Genomic DNA, 13,939 nt, shown 5'->3' with positions numbered 1-13,939 from the left:
AGCAGCTGCAGATGCCAACAGTATGTTTTGGCAAGTCATAGTTATTTTACTTGCTATAATCGGGAATCTCTCTTTTTTGATTACACCCATCATCCAGCACATAGTGTGTTTTAGTCCATAGTCTAATGCATCACGCTGGAATTGTACTAGTTCATCAAACGAATTTGGCTCAGTAATGGCAGCCTTAACACACTGGAATACCACGTGGCCATAACAAGAATCAAAAAGGATTCATATCTTTCCTTCCCATGTTATTTCATTCTTCCTGTTGGTATGAAAAACAATTGAAGTAATTAAAAAGCAGGAAAAGATTCATAGTTCACTGTGTTTTATTCAAGTTCCGAAGAGCTGAGAAACCCAAAACTGAGAAAGTTTCCTTTCAGTGTCCATTGTCATGTGCTTTTTCGAAAGCATAATGAGATTCAGTGCAATTATTTTCAGCAACGCCAGCAGCAAGGATGTTCAGATAAAAAGGTTCAGCTGCTCCAGCAGAACAGAAGCGAAGGGAGTGGTACCACCTGCGCTGCTATATGAGGTGTATGCACCACTTTTCCAGGAGGACTTTCCACTAAAGAAATTCTCAGTATCAGAAACATATACAACTAAAAGCAGTGTCTGTAACTGATGAGCCAATTTTGTACAGAAACGGCAGTTTTTGTTCAGACATCAGAATATTGTGGTTGACATGGTGTTCTTGTGCACAAGAAAATAAAAAGAATGTTTTAGTTGTAAGAGTCTGGGCCCAGTTATTTTGATTATTTTATTATTGGTCATGATGGTTACTTCAACAATAATTAACAACACGAATTGTAGCAGATAATTTATATCATTACCCATAATGTTGAGACGTACTTGTGCCCCTTAATTTCCATAATTATCCATTGTCACGTGTTTCTCCTAAGGAAGAGTCGGTTTAATTATTTACAACTACACCACTTGCAAGGATGCAGATTTTGTTAAGGCAAAAGGTTCGGCTACTAGAGCGGAACAGGATGGAAGGTAGCTGAACCACCTTAACTGCTGTTTGAGATGCACACACTGTATTTCCACTAAAAATTTTCCTTGTATCAAAGTGGAAGGAAAAGCCACAAAGAAAAATTACACGAGGACTTAGATACATCATGTGGCATTTTACAATGGGTAGAATTAAAATTGCACAAGTTCTTAAGAAATAATTACTTAAAATAAACAATGTCGCTGTGGTGCTGATGGTGGAGAAGGCAGAAAGCTTTATCAAATTTGTATTGGTCTGAGGGCCAGACTGACTGTAAATAAAAAAAAATACCCCTTGTATACATCCCATCTTTCTTACTGCACCATGTCCACCATCCCAATTCCATGTTTGTTGACGTGAATCAAAGAAAGTCAATCATAAAGAATAGCAATATATAAACTGTATCTACACTGTTCAAAAGAAAAATTACCAATTACCAGCAGTTAATGTTTGAACCAAAGTTTACGGTGAAATTTTTTGCAGAAGCAATTGCTTTTGAGTTGCTGGGTGTATTTCACATCTTTCCTTTCTTCCTATCTCTGGCACCCCCTACTGTGTAAAGGGAAGCTGTATTCCTCTCGGTTATTTATACATTACTGTACCACAGTCATACTCACCTACCACATCTACAGTAAACAATTCGATCTTACTTCAGATTCTGGGCTGGCTACAACTGCCCCAAGCTAACCTTACCTGACTGCAGCTTTCACATTCCCACCCCACTGCAGGAAGTTGAGAGAGTGGCCCTAATGTGTGATTACACCTACCCACAGCAGGGAAGTGAATGGGCAAATACGGGATCAGGAAAGAGTGGGAGTGAGTGTGTGTGTACACATACACCCTGTGATCCTGATCTATGACCATCCCATTGCAGGGAGGGGGGAGAGTGGTCCTGATTTATGAATGTCCCCACACCACAGCGGGGGGGGGGGGCAGTGGGTAAAACACAGAACCTGAGCACTGAGGGGGCATCTGGCCTGCAACTGTCTTGGTGTGTCAGGCTGAGGCAGTCAGGGGTGTTTCATCAGGGTGAAGCACCTCCTTATCCTGAGTGCCCACCCAGTGGGCCATGTCGAGAGGTGGCAGTTAAGAGTCTGAGGTAGAAACATATAAACAAGTTCTTTGGCCCAGATAGTCCAGACTGAACTCATCCAATCCTTCTAAACTTTCCTGTCCATAAGTGTTTTAGATACTGTAATTCTACCTGCCTCAAACCACTCATTCTGGCAATCTGTGCCATACAGGCACCACACTGTGTGTGAAAAACTTGAACCTCGTGTGCTCTTTAAATCCTCCCCCATCTCACCGAAACTAATGTTCTCTAGTCCTACATTCCCCTATCGTGCGAAATGGCTGCGGTTATTCACGGTATCTATGCCTTTCAGTGGGCATGTGGCCAAGTGGTTAAGGCATTCGACTAGCTACCTGAAGGTCGTGAGTTCGAGCCCCAGCCGAGGGAACGTGTTGTCCTTGAGCAAGGCACTTAACCACACATTGCTCTGCGACGACACTGGTGCCAAGCCGTATGGATCCTAATGCCCTTCCCTTGGACAACATTGGTGTCGTGGAGAGGGGAGACTTGCAGCATGGGCAACTGCTGGTCTTCCATACAACCTTGCCCAGGCCTGCGCCCTGGAGAGTGAAGACTTTCCAGGCGCAGATCCATGGTCTCGCAAGACTAACGGATGCTTTTCTATGCCTTTCATGAGTTTATGAACATCTGGATGGTGACGCTTCAACACACTGTGCTCCAGGGGAAAGATAGCTGAGGGAAGTGTTCCTTTTCTCACTGAGCATGGTGGTGCATGCCAGAGGTGGTAGAAGCTGATACATTAGGATCATTTAAGAAACTCCTAGATAGGCACGTGGGTAGCAGAGAAATGGGAGCCTCTCAAGGTGGAAAGAATTTGATTGATCTCAGAGTAGGTTAAAAGGGTCAGCACAGCATCGTGGATCAAATGGCCTTGTAACAAAGTAAGAAAGCAGACATCAGGAGGCACTTTAAGGAGTCAAAATGGATCTTTAATTACTCAATATCAAAGGAAATATTTACATGTTATTTCTGAGAGAAAAATTACCCATCCTATACCGACATCAGGCATTGCTCTTTGCTCCTCAACTGCTCCCCGGGGTCTCTGAGCAGAACTCCCAAAAACCAACACAAGGCATTTCAGTCTACAGGCCAAATCATTTGACATGTACAGGGATACAGAGAAATCATCACATTAGTTAAAACCATATTCGCCCTTAATTTACACTGTTTAAATAGTCTTCCATAACTATTCAATGACATAATACAAATTTAATACGTAATCCCTTAAAATAACCTACAAACTCGACTATAAAAACACTTGAAATAATAGACTTCCTCCTTACATAAACCGCTAGATCCAAAGATCCTACATTACTCATAATTCATAGCTTAATCATAACGGATGGTCGGAAAAACTTGCATAAGTATCTCCCAAGTCAGTGGTCCCCAACCACTGGGCCGCAAAGCACATGCTACTGGGCTGCGAGGAAACAATATGATTTGGCGATATGAAATGATATGAGTCAGCTGCACCTTTCCTCGTTCCCTGTCACGCCCACTGTTGACTAACACACCCGCGCCCCCCCCCCCCCAAATTGGCCAGTCCGCAAGAATATTGTCAATATTAAACTGGTCATCGGTGCAAAAAAGGTTGGGGACCCCTGTCCTAAGTTACCACTTACTGACCCACTCTGCAGCCACGTACCATGTGGGGAAAACAACAGGCAACAAAGACAGAATTGCATTTAGAAAATGTGCTTAAAATGTTTAATAAATAAATGTTGAAGTTAAACCCACAATGTTGTCAGTCTTTGCTGGTGCTCACGTCTAGCAGAGATTAATGGGCAGGCTTGCTTTTGAACTGTAGAGCACACAGTGCCGATGAAGGGACAACTCAGCCACATTGCAACAAAGTACATCGTTTTAGCGAAACAGTAAACACAGATAAATTTAGCGTGCTTGATGTTAAAATGTCCACTGCATTGCTGCAACTGACAAACGTGGGGCATGATTCACTGAACACCTTTGACCGTTTACTTACGTAAACATTCTAACATTCAAATGGGTAAGGTAGTCTGCGGTGTTCTTCCCAACCTGCAGTTTTAATTTGTGTGGGGGCTTAAGCAACTATCACAGGCTCACACTGTGCTGCAGGGTTCTATGTTCTATCCAAGTCTATCTTTATAACCGAAATCTTCCAGTCCTGGTATCATCCTTGTGAATCTATTTTGCACCTTTGACTCCTCAGTAGTATCCTTCCTATCATTAGTGACCAGAACTGTACATAAATTCCAAGAATGGTCATCTGTGCAGTTGCAACCCAGGTGCTGACTCTTGCACTCAATCCCCTGACCGATGAGGGTAAGTGTGCCAAACGCCTTCATCACCCCGTTTACCCACGTTACCACATACGTGGAGGTCTCTCTGTTCTGCAATGCTCTGCACGACACTGCATTCACTGTGCCAGTCCTGCCCAGGTTTAACTTCCTAAAATACAACATTTTGCACTTGGCCCACTTTCCCAGGTGAACCAGATGCTGAACTCTGGAAATACAAATCAGGATGCCAATACAGCTCAGCAGGTCAAGCAGCATCTGTGGAGGAAAAAGGAACAAGTTGATGTTTTCAGTCGAGACCCTGCATCATCAGACCAGACCAGACCAACAACTCACATCGGCGGCCTCCACGAATGCTGCTGAACCTCAGTGGTTGTGCTCCCTGCTTTGTGTGACCATCCTAACAGAGATAAAGGCCATTCTGCCCCTCCAGTCAGCAAGGTCATGACTAATAGAGACTGCACGCCATTTTCCTCCTGTCTGACATCCCATGATACCTTTACTTTTCCGTGGATTGTCAACTTGTCGTGGTGGAGAAGCTTGTGTGGTCCTGCGATCCCGAGAGCAATGCCATCTGGAGCTATGCTCCTGGTAGGGTCACCCACGGCAGTAAGGTCGAGGGTGAGGTCCCTGACAAAGAACAATCCAACCAAGACCTCAATGGGGGAACAGGCGGACGAGGTTACTTTGAACTCAACGGCTGTGACGGCAGATGAAGGCTACAACAAATCCAACAGCTCTAATCGTCGTGGTTCCCATGCCACTGAAATCAGTTGGTTGATTTGTGAAGTATCGTGTGCTTCTTGGAGTGCAACATCAAGTACACGCGCAGGCATCTTCACTCTGTGGGCCACTTTTTCAGAACGAAGACCACCATCCTTGACCTCGTGGGATAGCCACAACGACGATCCCTTTAACATTGGGAGTTTCCCCAATAAAGTTCATGACCTCCCATTTTCCCACATTTGACTCCATCTGCCGTGTTCTTGTTCGTCCCTTCAGCTTGTCCTCATCCCCTCAAAGTCTCCCCACATCCTCCTCAAGCCCAGTTCATTCACACAGAACAGATTTATTTATAATTGATGCAGAATACAAATGTACCTGCAGTCCCAGGGGAAACAACCCAAATGTGCCCAGTAACCAGGGTCCAAACCTGGATGTGATCAACAGCAGCAATAACTGCAGAATCAGTTCTTGCAGCCACTTGTGAACTCACTGCTGTGTCAGAAGCTGCAGCGTTTAAATGCCCCATGTACAAACCGCACCTTTAAGCTTTCCCTTTAGTATGCGTTTGGCGATGTCTGCAGAGGTGAGACGACTGAGAGAACTTCTTCCCACATTCAGGGCAGGTGAACGGTCTCTCTCCAGTGTGAATTCGTTGGTGCCTTAGTAGGAGAGATGACCGAGTAAATCCCTTCCCACATACGGAGCAGGTGAACGGCCTCTCCCCGGTGTGAATTTGTTGATGAAGCAGAAGGTCAAATGACCGAGGGAATCCTTTCCCACACTCGGAGCAGATGAACGGTCTTTCCCCAGTGTGAATTCGTTGATGCATCAGAAGTACAGATGACCTCGCGAATCCTTTCCCACATTCAGAGCAGATGAACGGTCTCTCCCCGGTATGAATTCGTTGATGCATCAGAAGGACAGATGACCTTGCAAATCCCTTCCCGCACTTGGAGCAGATGAACGGCCTCTCCCCAGTGTGAATTTGTTGGTGCCTTAGTAGGAGAGATGACCGAGTGAACCCTTTTCCGCACTCTGAGCAGGTGAATGGCCTCTCTCTGGTGTGAATTCGTTGGTGCCTCAGAAGCTCGTACGATCGAGTGAACACCTTCCCACACTTGGAGCAAGTGAAAGGCTTCTCCCCGGTGTGAATTCGCTGATGCGTCAGAAGGACAGATGACCTTGCAAACCCTTTCCCACATTCAGAGCAGGTGAACGGCCTCTCCCCGGTGTGAATTCGTTGATGAAGCAGAAGGACAGATGACCTTGCAAACCCTTTCCCACATTCAGAGCAGATGAACGGCCTCTCCCCAGTGTGAATTCGTTGGTGCGTCAGAAGCTCGGACAACCGAGTCAACCCTTTCCCGCACTTGGAGCAGGTGAAGGGCCTCTCCCCGGTATGAATTCGCTGATGCATCAGAAGGCTAGACGACCGAGTAAACTCCAACCCACATTGGGAGCAGCTGAATGGTCTGTCCCCAGTGTGAACTCGTTGGTGACTCACAAGGCTAGATGACATAGTGAATCCTTTCCCACACTCTGAGCAGGTGAATGGCCACTCCCTGGTGTGAATTCGTTGGTGTCTCAGAAGCACATACGACCGAGTGAACCCCTTCCCGCACTCGGAACAGGTGAACGGCCTCTCCCCATTATGAACTTGTTGGTGTGCCAGAAGCCTGGATGACTGAGTTAACCCTTTCTCATAATCAGAGCAAGAGAAGGGCTTCTCCCCGATGTGCACTTGCAGGTGCTCCTGCAGGCTGAGGGAATTCTTGAAAGCCTTCCCGCAGTGAGAGCAGGTGGACTGCCTCTCCCCGGCAGGTATTTGCTGGCCGTTCATCACGTCGCCAGGTCACTTAACGGCCTTAAACACAAAACACTCTGCAGATGCTGGGGTCAAAGCAACACGCAGGGTCTCGAAGGGTCTCGGCCCGAAGCATTGACTGTTCGTTTCCACGGATGCTGCCCGACCTGCTGAGTTCCTCCAGCGTGTTGTGCGTGTCACTTAACGTCCTTACTGTGGTCCAATGTGCCAGTAAGTTGGATGACTGAATGAGCCCCTCCCCACAATCAGAGTAGGACAATGGACTCACCCTGGTATGAAGTCAATGGTGTGTTGCCAAGTGGGTTGAGAGAGTGATTCCCTTCCCTCTCGCAGAAGAGATGAACCAGGTGCAGATTTGCCTGTGTTTCATCAGGACTGATGACCGAGTGAGACCCTTCAAAACAAGGTGACAATGTTTCCCCAGGACCTCATTGATCAGCCAGTAGAAAGATGTCTGAATGAATTACTTTCCACAAATGGAAACAGGTGGAAAGGAGATTTGTATATTCTCAGGAAAATGGATTATTTGAAATACTTCCTCAGTCAAAAGAATGAATGTTTCATTGGTACAAAAACAAGGATGTGGTGAACACCTTCCCAGTCACAGATCAGGTGAGCTCACCTCCCCCAGCGTGTCACACACGGTCTCTCGTTGCAGTGGGTGTTCCTTTTCCAATCTGCACTGGAGTGATCACTGCCCACTCCTTCACAGGCTGGAAGAAGTTACACGGCTTCTCTGCAACTGGTTCCCGACCTCACGTCAACAGTTTCTCTCATCGTCGCTGAGAACATCGTCTCTCCAATGTGTCACGGTTGGTGCCCTGCAACAGCCCTCACTCTGATGTAAAACAAACCAGTGTCCCTCCTTCCGCATTCACAGGCTGATGATATTCGGGTGCTGGGGAGCTAAGTGAGGTGTAGACACGCTGTGATATTCCAGTCGCAATTCCTCCACTCTTGATGTCCTGTAAAAAGTTACAAAAATCATCAATAACTACAGGGTAGTAACTCGGTAACTCACTTTAATCTCCTGGGTCAGCTGTGACTCTAGTGGCAGCTCCCTGATTATGACACTATAATTGTAACATTTAAGCATCTGGCCCATCGAATCTTCTCTGCCATTCCTTCATGGCTGATTTGTTGTCCCTCTCAACCCCATTCTCCTGCCCTCTCCACATAACGCATGACATCCTGACACAACAAGAACCTGTCAACTTCTGCTTTAAATATACCCAATGACTTGGCCTCCACAGCCATCCGTGGCAATGAATTCCACAGATTCATCACCCTCTAGCTAAAGAAATTCCAGCTTATCTCTGCTCTAAATGGATGTCCTCTATTTTGAGTCTGTACCTTCTCGTTCTGGACTTCCCCACAATAGAAAACTTACTCTCCATGTTCACTCTATCTAGGCTTTTCACTGTTCTATAGGTTTAAACAAGATCCATAGAGATTCTGCTAGACTACAGAGTACAAGCCCAGGGTAATCAGATGCTCCTCATACATTAACCCTTTCATTCTGGAATAATTCTTGTAGACCTCTTCTGGGCCCACTTCAATGCAAGCACATCTTTTCTTAGATCAAGAACCCAAAATTACACACAATCATCCCAGTGCAGCCTGAGCAATGCCTTAAAACCCCACCAACATCTTATAAAATTTCAATATAATGTCCCAACTCCTGTACTCAATACATTGATTTATACGACCAATGTGCCAAAAGCTTTCTCGGCATTAACAGCTCCCAAGATGAAGTTGCCTGGGCCTACACATACCTCTGGCACCATCTTTTCTTATTTTTAAAAACACTAGTTGTATCAGCTTTTATATTCTTGGCTAGTTTACCTTCATATTTCATCTTTTCTCTCCTTCGGACTTTTTTAGTTACTCTGTTTTTTTTTCCCCAAAAGTTTTCCAATCCTCTGATTTCTCACTTTTGCAATATTATAGGCACACTCTTTTGCTTTTATGCTGTCTTTGACTTCACTTGTCAGCTATAGTTGCCACATCCTTCATTTAGAATACTTCTTCTTTGGAATGTATCTATCTTATGCCTTCTGAATTGTGCTCAGAAACTCCAACCACTGCGTTCCAGCCGTCAACCCTGCTGGTGTTCCCTTCCACTCAACTTTAGCCGGGTCTACCCTCATGCCTCTGTAATTGCCGATACTCCACTTTTATACTGATACATCAGCTTCTTCCTCTCACACAGCAGGATGAATTCTATCAGATTATGATCACTGTCCTCTAAAAAAACCTCTACCTTACGATCCCTAATCAATTCTGTTTCACGACACAACACCCAATCCAGAATGGCCTTTTCTGTTGTGGGCTCACCACAAGCAGCTCTAAAAACCTTCCACAAATTCCCTCTTAAGATCCAGAACCGACTTGATTTTCCTCATTTACCTGCACATTGAAATTCCCCAAGACTATTGTAACATTGCTCTTTTTACATGCCTTTTCTATCTCCCATTCTAATTTGTATCGCATCTCCTGGCTACTATTTGGAGGCCTCTATATACCTCCCATCAGCGACTTTTTACCCTTGCAGATCCTGAACTCTACCCACAAGGATTCTACATCTTCTGATCCTATGTCACTATTTTTGAAGGATTTCATTTTTTAACCAATAGACAGCCTACCATCTCTCCCTGTCCTTTCGACATAACATGCATCCTTGGATGTTAAGTTCCCAACACTTCTCTTTCAGCCATGACTCAGTGATCTCTACAACATCATAATTGGCAACCTCTCACAATGCTACAAGATAATCTACCTTATTCTGTATACTGTGTGCATTTAAATATAACACCTTCAATCCCGTATTCAGCACCCTGTTCAATTTTCCCCCATGTTACTCTTCAGCTCATCCCACTGAAGGCAATTTTGCCCTATCATCTGTTCGCCCTTGTTCCTCACAGTCTCACTACATACCGAATCTTCTTGTGTAGATACCAACTGCACCATCCTGGGCCCAATCACTCTGGTCCCATACCCCTGCCAAACTATTTTAAACCCTCCCAACAACTCTTAGCAAAGATGCCTGCAGGTACATTTCTCCTCAAGTTCTGGTGTAACCTGTCCTTTTTGTTGAGGTTATACCTCCCCGAGAGAGATCCTAAAGATACCGAAATCTGAAACCCTGCCCCCTGCACCAATTCCTTAGTCACGCATTCATTTGCCTAATTATCCTACTCTTACCCTCACGGCTCATGGCACAGGCAGTAATCCAGTGATTACTACCCTTGAGGTCCTGGTTTACAGTTTTCTACCCATCTTCCTATATTCTCTCTTCAGGAACTCATCCCTTCTCCTACTTCTGTCAATGGTGGCAAAACGTTCCACAACTTCTGCCTTTCATTGCTGTGGACCCATTCGAAGCATCCCTGACCCTGGCACCTAGGAGGCAACATACTATCTGGGTGTCTCTTTTATGTCCAGAGAATCTGCCTTCTGTTCCTCTGACTATGGAATCCCCTATTACCAATTCCCTTCTGAGCCAGACTCCCCACCAGAGAGTCAGTTGCTGCAGCTTCCCTCCAAACAGTACATGAAGCACTAACTTTGTTATTGAGGGGAACGGCCACAGGGATAACCTACACTGGCTGCCTATTCTTTATCCCTCTCCTGCTAGTCACCCAGGTACCTGTCTGCCACCACACAGGATCGGCTACCTCAATGTAACTCCTATCTACCACCTCATTCGACCACGAGTCAAGGTCATTCTGTTGCAGCTCCAGTTCCTTAGCACAGTGTCCAAGTAGCTGCAGAGAGACCCCCAGAGTTCCCACAACTCACACAAAGAACAAAGCATTAACCTTGGATCCATTCTCAACAGACTAACTATGTACTAATCTACAGAGCCAGAGAGAAAAAGAACTCACTGGAAGCTTAATGCATATGACATGGGGCAGAAATGTCAGGCTCTTCTCCCAAAACCCGTCCCGGAAGAGCAGTGCTCTGACACCCTGCATCAGAATTGCAAATATGTTGTGTTTAATTTGGAGCAGTGAGGTGTGGCCCCTCCACCCGTTCAACAGGCAAGAGTGAGACATGCCACGCAGCAGCTGACGTCCTATCATAGCAGAAAAGCAAGGACCTGATGGTAAGTGGTTATATTTCATTGGGACTTTCAGGACATTTGGTATGTCCCCAAAGATTCCAGCAAATTTCTACAGAAGTACCGTAGAGAGCAATCTAACTGGTTGCATCACCAACTGGTCTGGAGGAGCCGCTGCACGGCATTGGAAAAAGCAGCAGAGGGTTGTGAACTCAGCTCCATCATGGGCACTAGCTTCCCCACCACAGGACATCTTCAAAAAGCGAGGCCTCAAAAGGTGGCATCCATCACTGAGGATCACCAGCATCGAAGACATGCCCTCTTCTCATTGCTATCATCAGCGTGGAGATATAGAAACCTGAAGACATACACACTCAGCATACTAGCAATAGCTTCTTTCCCTCCACCATTTGATTTCTAAATGGACCATGAACATGACATCACTATTTTTTGCATGACTTAAACATTAAAATTAATTTTTATTATAATTCAAAGTATATTTTATAGTCAGAGAAAACTACAGCACCGTAACTGGCCCTTTGGCTCATCTGGTCTATGTCGAACCATTTAAGTTATCTATCCCATTGACCTGTACCCGGATAATAGCTCTCTATAGCCCTTCCATCCATTTACCTGTGCAAACGTCTCAAACTTTGAAATTAAAATCACATTCCCAACTTGAACTGGCAGCCCGTTCCACCCCCTCATCATCTGAATGAAAATGTTTCTGCCAATGACCCCCTTACTCATTTCATCATTCATGCTTAACCCGCGACTTCAATGGTAGTCTCACTTAACCTCTGATGGAAAAAGCCTGCTTGCATTTGCCCTATCTATACCCCTCATAATTTTGTACATCTCTATCAAACCTCCCCTCAATCTTAAAATACAAACAACAGGAATTCTGCAGATGCTGGAAATTCAAGCAACACACATCAAAGTTGCTGGTAAACGCAGCAGGCCAGGCAGCATCTCTAGGAAGAGGAAGAAGTCCTGACGAAGGGTCTCGGCCTGAAACATCGACTGTACCTCTTCCTGGAGATGCTGCCTGGCCTGCTGCGTTCACCAGCAACTTTGATGTGTGTTGCTCCCCTCAATCTTCTATATTTCAAGGAATAAAGTTCTAACTTATTCAATCTTTCCTTTCAACTCAGGTCCTCCAGTCCAAGTAACATCATTATAAATTTCCTCTGTACTCTTTCAATTTTATTTATATCCTTCCTGTAGGTAGGTGACCAAAACTCCACACAATACTCCAAATTAGGCTTCACCAAAGTCTTATACAACTTCAATATAACATCCAAACACCTGTACTCAATACTTTGATTTATGAAGACCAATGTTTCAAAGGATTTCTTTACAACCCTATGACCAGGGAATTATGGATCTGTATTCCAAGATCCCACTGTTCTACTGCATTCCACAGTGCTCTACCACTCACCATGTAAAGTCGTACACTGATAGGCCCTCCCAAAGTACAAGACCTCACACTTATCTACATTAAATTCCATCTGCTGTATTTCAGCCCGGTTTTCCAGCTGGTCCAGATGCCACTGCAAGCTTTGATAGTCTTCCTCACTGTCCACTACTTCCCCAATCATGGTGTCATCTGCAAATTCCCTGATCCACTTCATCACGTTAGATAACAATCAATAACGGACCCAGCACCGATCCTTGACGTACCATGAGTCACAGGCTTCCGGTCAGTGAGGCAACCAACTACCACTCTGGCATCTCCCACAAAGACGATGCCTAATCCAGTTTACTTCCTCATCTTTAATATCAAGCAACTGAACTTTCGCGACCAACCTCTCACGGGGGAATTTGTCAAATGCCTTGCTGAAGTCCGTGCCCACTGCCTCACCTTCATCAACTTTCCTGGTAACATCCTCTGTCCCTCATCAACCCATGTCTATCCAAATATTCATGTATCCATTCACTTAGAATACCTTCCAATAATATTCCAACTACTGATAAAAGGCTCACTGGCCGAAAATTTCCTGGTTTATATTTAGAGCCTTTCTTAAACAGAGTAACATTTATTATCCTCCAATCCTCCAGGACCTCACCCGTCACCAGCAGAGATTTAAACATCTGTGCTAGGTCCCTTCCAGTTTCTGCATTTGCCTCCTACATGCCCTGGGGATTTATCCACCCAGATTTGCCTCAAGACAGCAAACGTCTCATCCAGTGTAATCTGATGCGGGTCCATGACCTCGCTGTGCTCTACCCCAATCCTACAGACTATGTATCATTTCCTGAGTAAATACAGATGCAAAAAATCTATTTAAGATCTTGCTCCCCCATCTCTTTTGGCTCACGCACAGATTACCATTCTGATATTCCAGAGGATCAATTTTGTTCCTTGGAATCATTTTGCTTTCAACATAGCTGTTGAAGCCTTTATGATTCTCCTTCACCTGATATGCTAGAGCAATCTCATGCCTTCTTTTAGCCTTCCTGATTTCTCAACAGTTCTCTTTCATTTCTTCTAATCCTCAAGTACCTCATTGTTCCTAACTGCCAGTACCTGATAAACACCCATTTTTCTTAAACAAGGCAACAATCTCTCTTTAAAACTAAGGTTCCCAAAACCTGTTATCTTTACCTTTTATTGTGACAGGCATATGCAAGCTTTTTACTCTCAAAATATCAGGTCTGAAGGCCTCCCACTTCTCATGTACATCTTTGCCAGGCAACAACTTGTCCCAATCCACACCTGGCCAATTCCTTCTAAAACCATCTAAATTGGTCTTTTCCAATTTAGAATCTCAACCTGAAGTCCAAACCCATCGTTTTCTATAATTACCTTGAAACTAATGGCATTATGATCACTAGACACAATGTGTTCCTCTGCACAACTTTCTGCCACCTGCCCGGTTTCATTCCCCGACATCCATATACTGATTAAAGGAAGCTTTCCTGAACACATTTGACAAACTCTATCCCATCTAATGCTCTT

General features: G+C 44.9%; 1 protein-coding gene across 1 annotated transcript in view; it reads right to left on the bottom strand.

Annotated features, from left to right (window-relative positions):
- Nucleotides 1-3,004: 3,004 nt before the first annotated feature.
- The window catches only part of LOC134352816 (zinc finger protein 850-like), a 39,146-nt gene continuing 28,211 nt past the window's right edge, over nucleotides 3,005-13,939 (bottom strand). The window contains exon 4 of the mRNA XM_063060306.1: nucleotides 3,005-6,765. Coding sequence (XP_062916376.1) covers nucleotides 5,631-6,765 — 1,135 coding nt within the window. The 3' untranslated portion in view covers nucleotides 3,005-5,630. The remainder of the gene's footprint in view (nucleotides 6,766-13,939) is intronic.

This window comes from Mobula hypostoma, chromosome 10 (genome assembly GCF_963921235.1).
Source record: "Mobula hypostoma chromosome 10, sMobHyp1.1, whole genome shotgun sequence".
NCBI lineage: Eukaryota > Metazoa > Chordata > Chondrichthyes > Myliobatiformes > Myliobatidae > Mobula > Mobula hypostoma.
The sequence above is the reverse complement of the archived record's forward strand: the minus strand, read 5'-3'. Positions and strand labels throughout refer to the sequence as shown.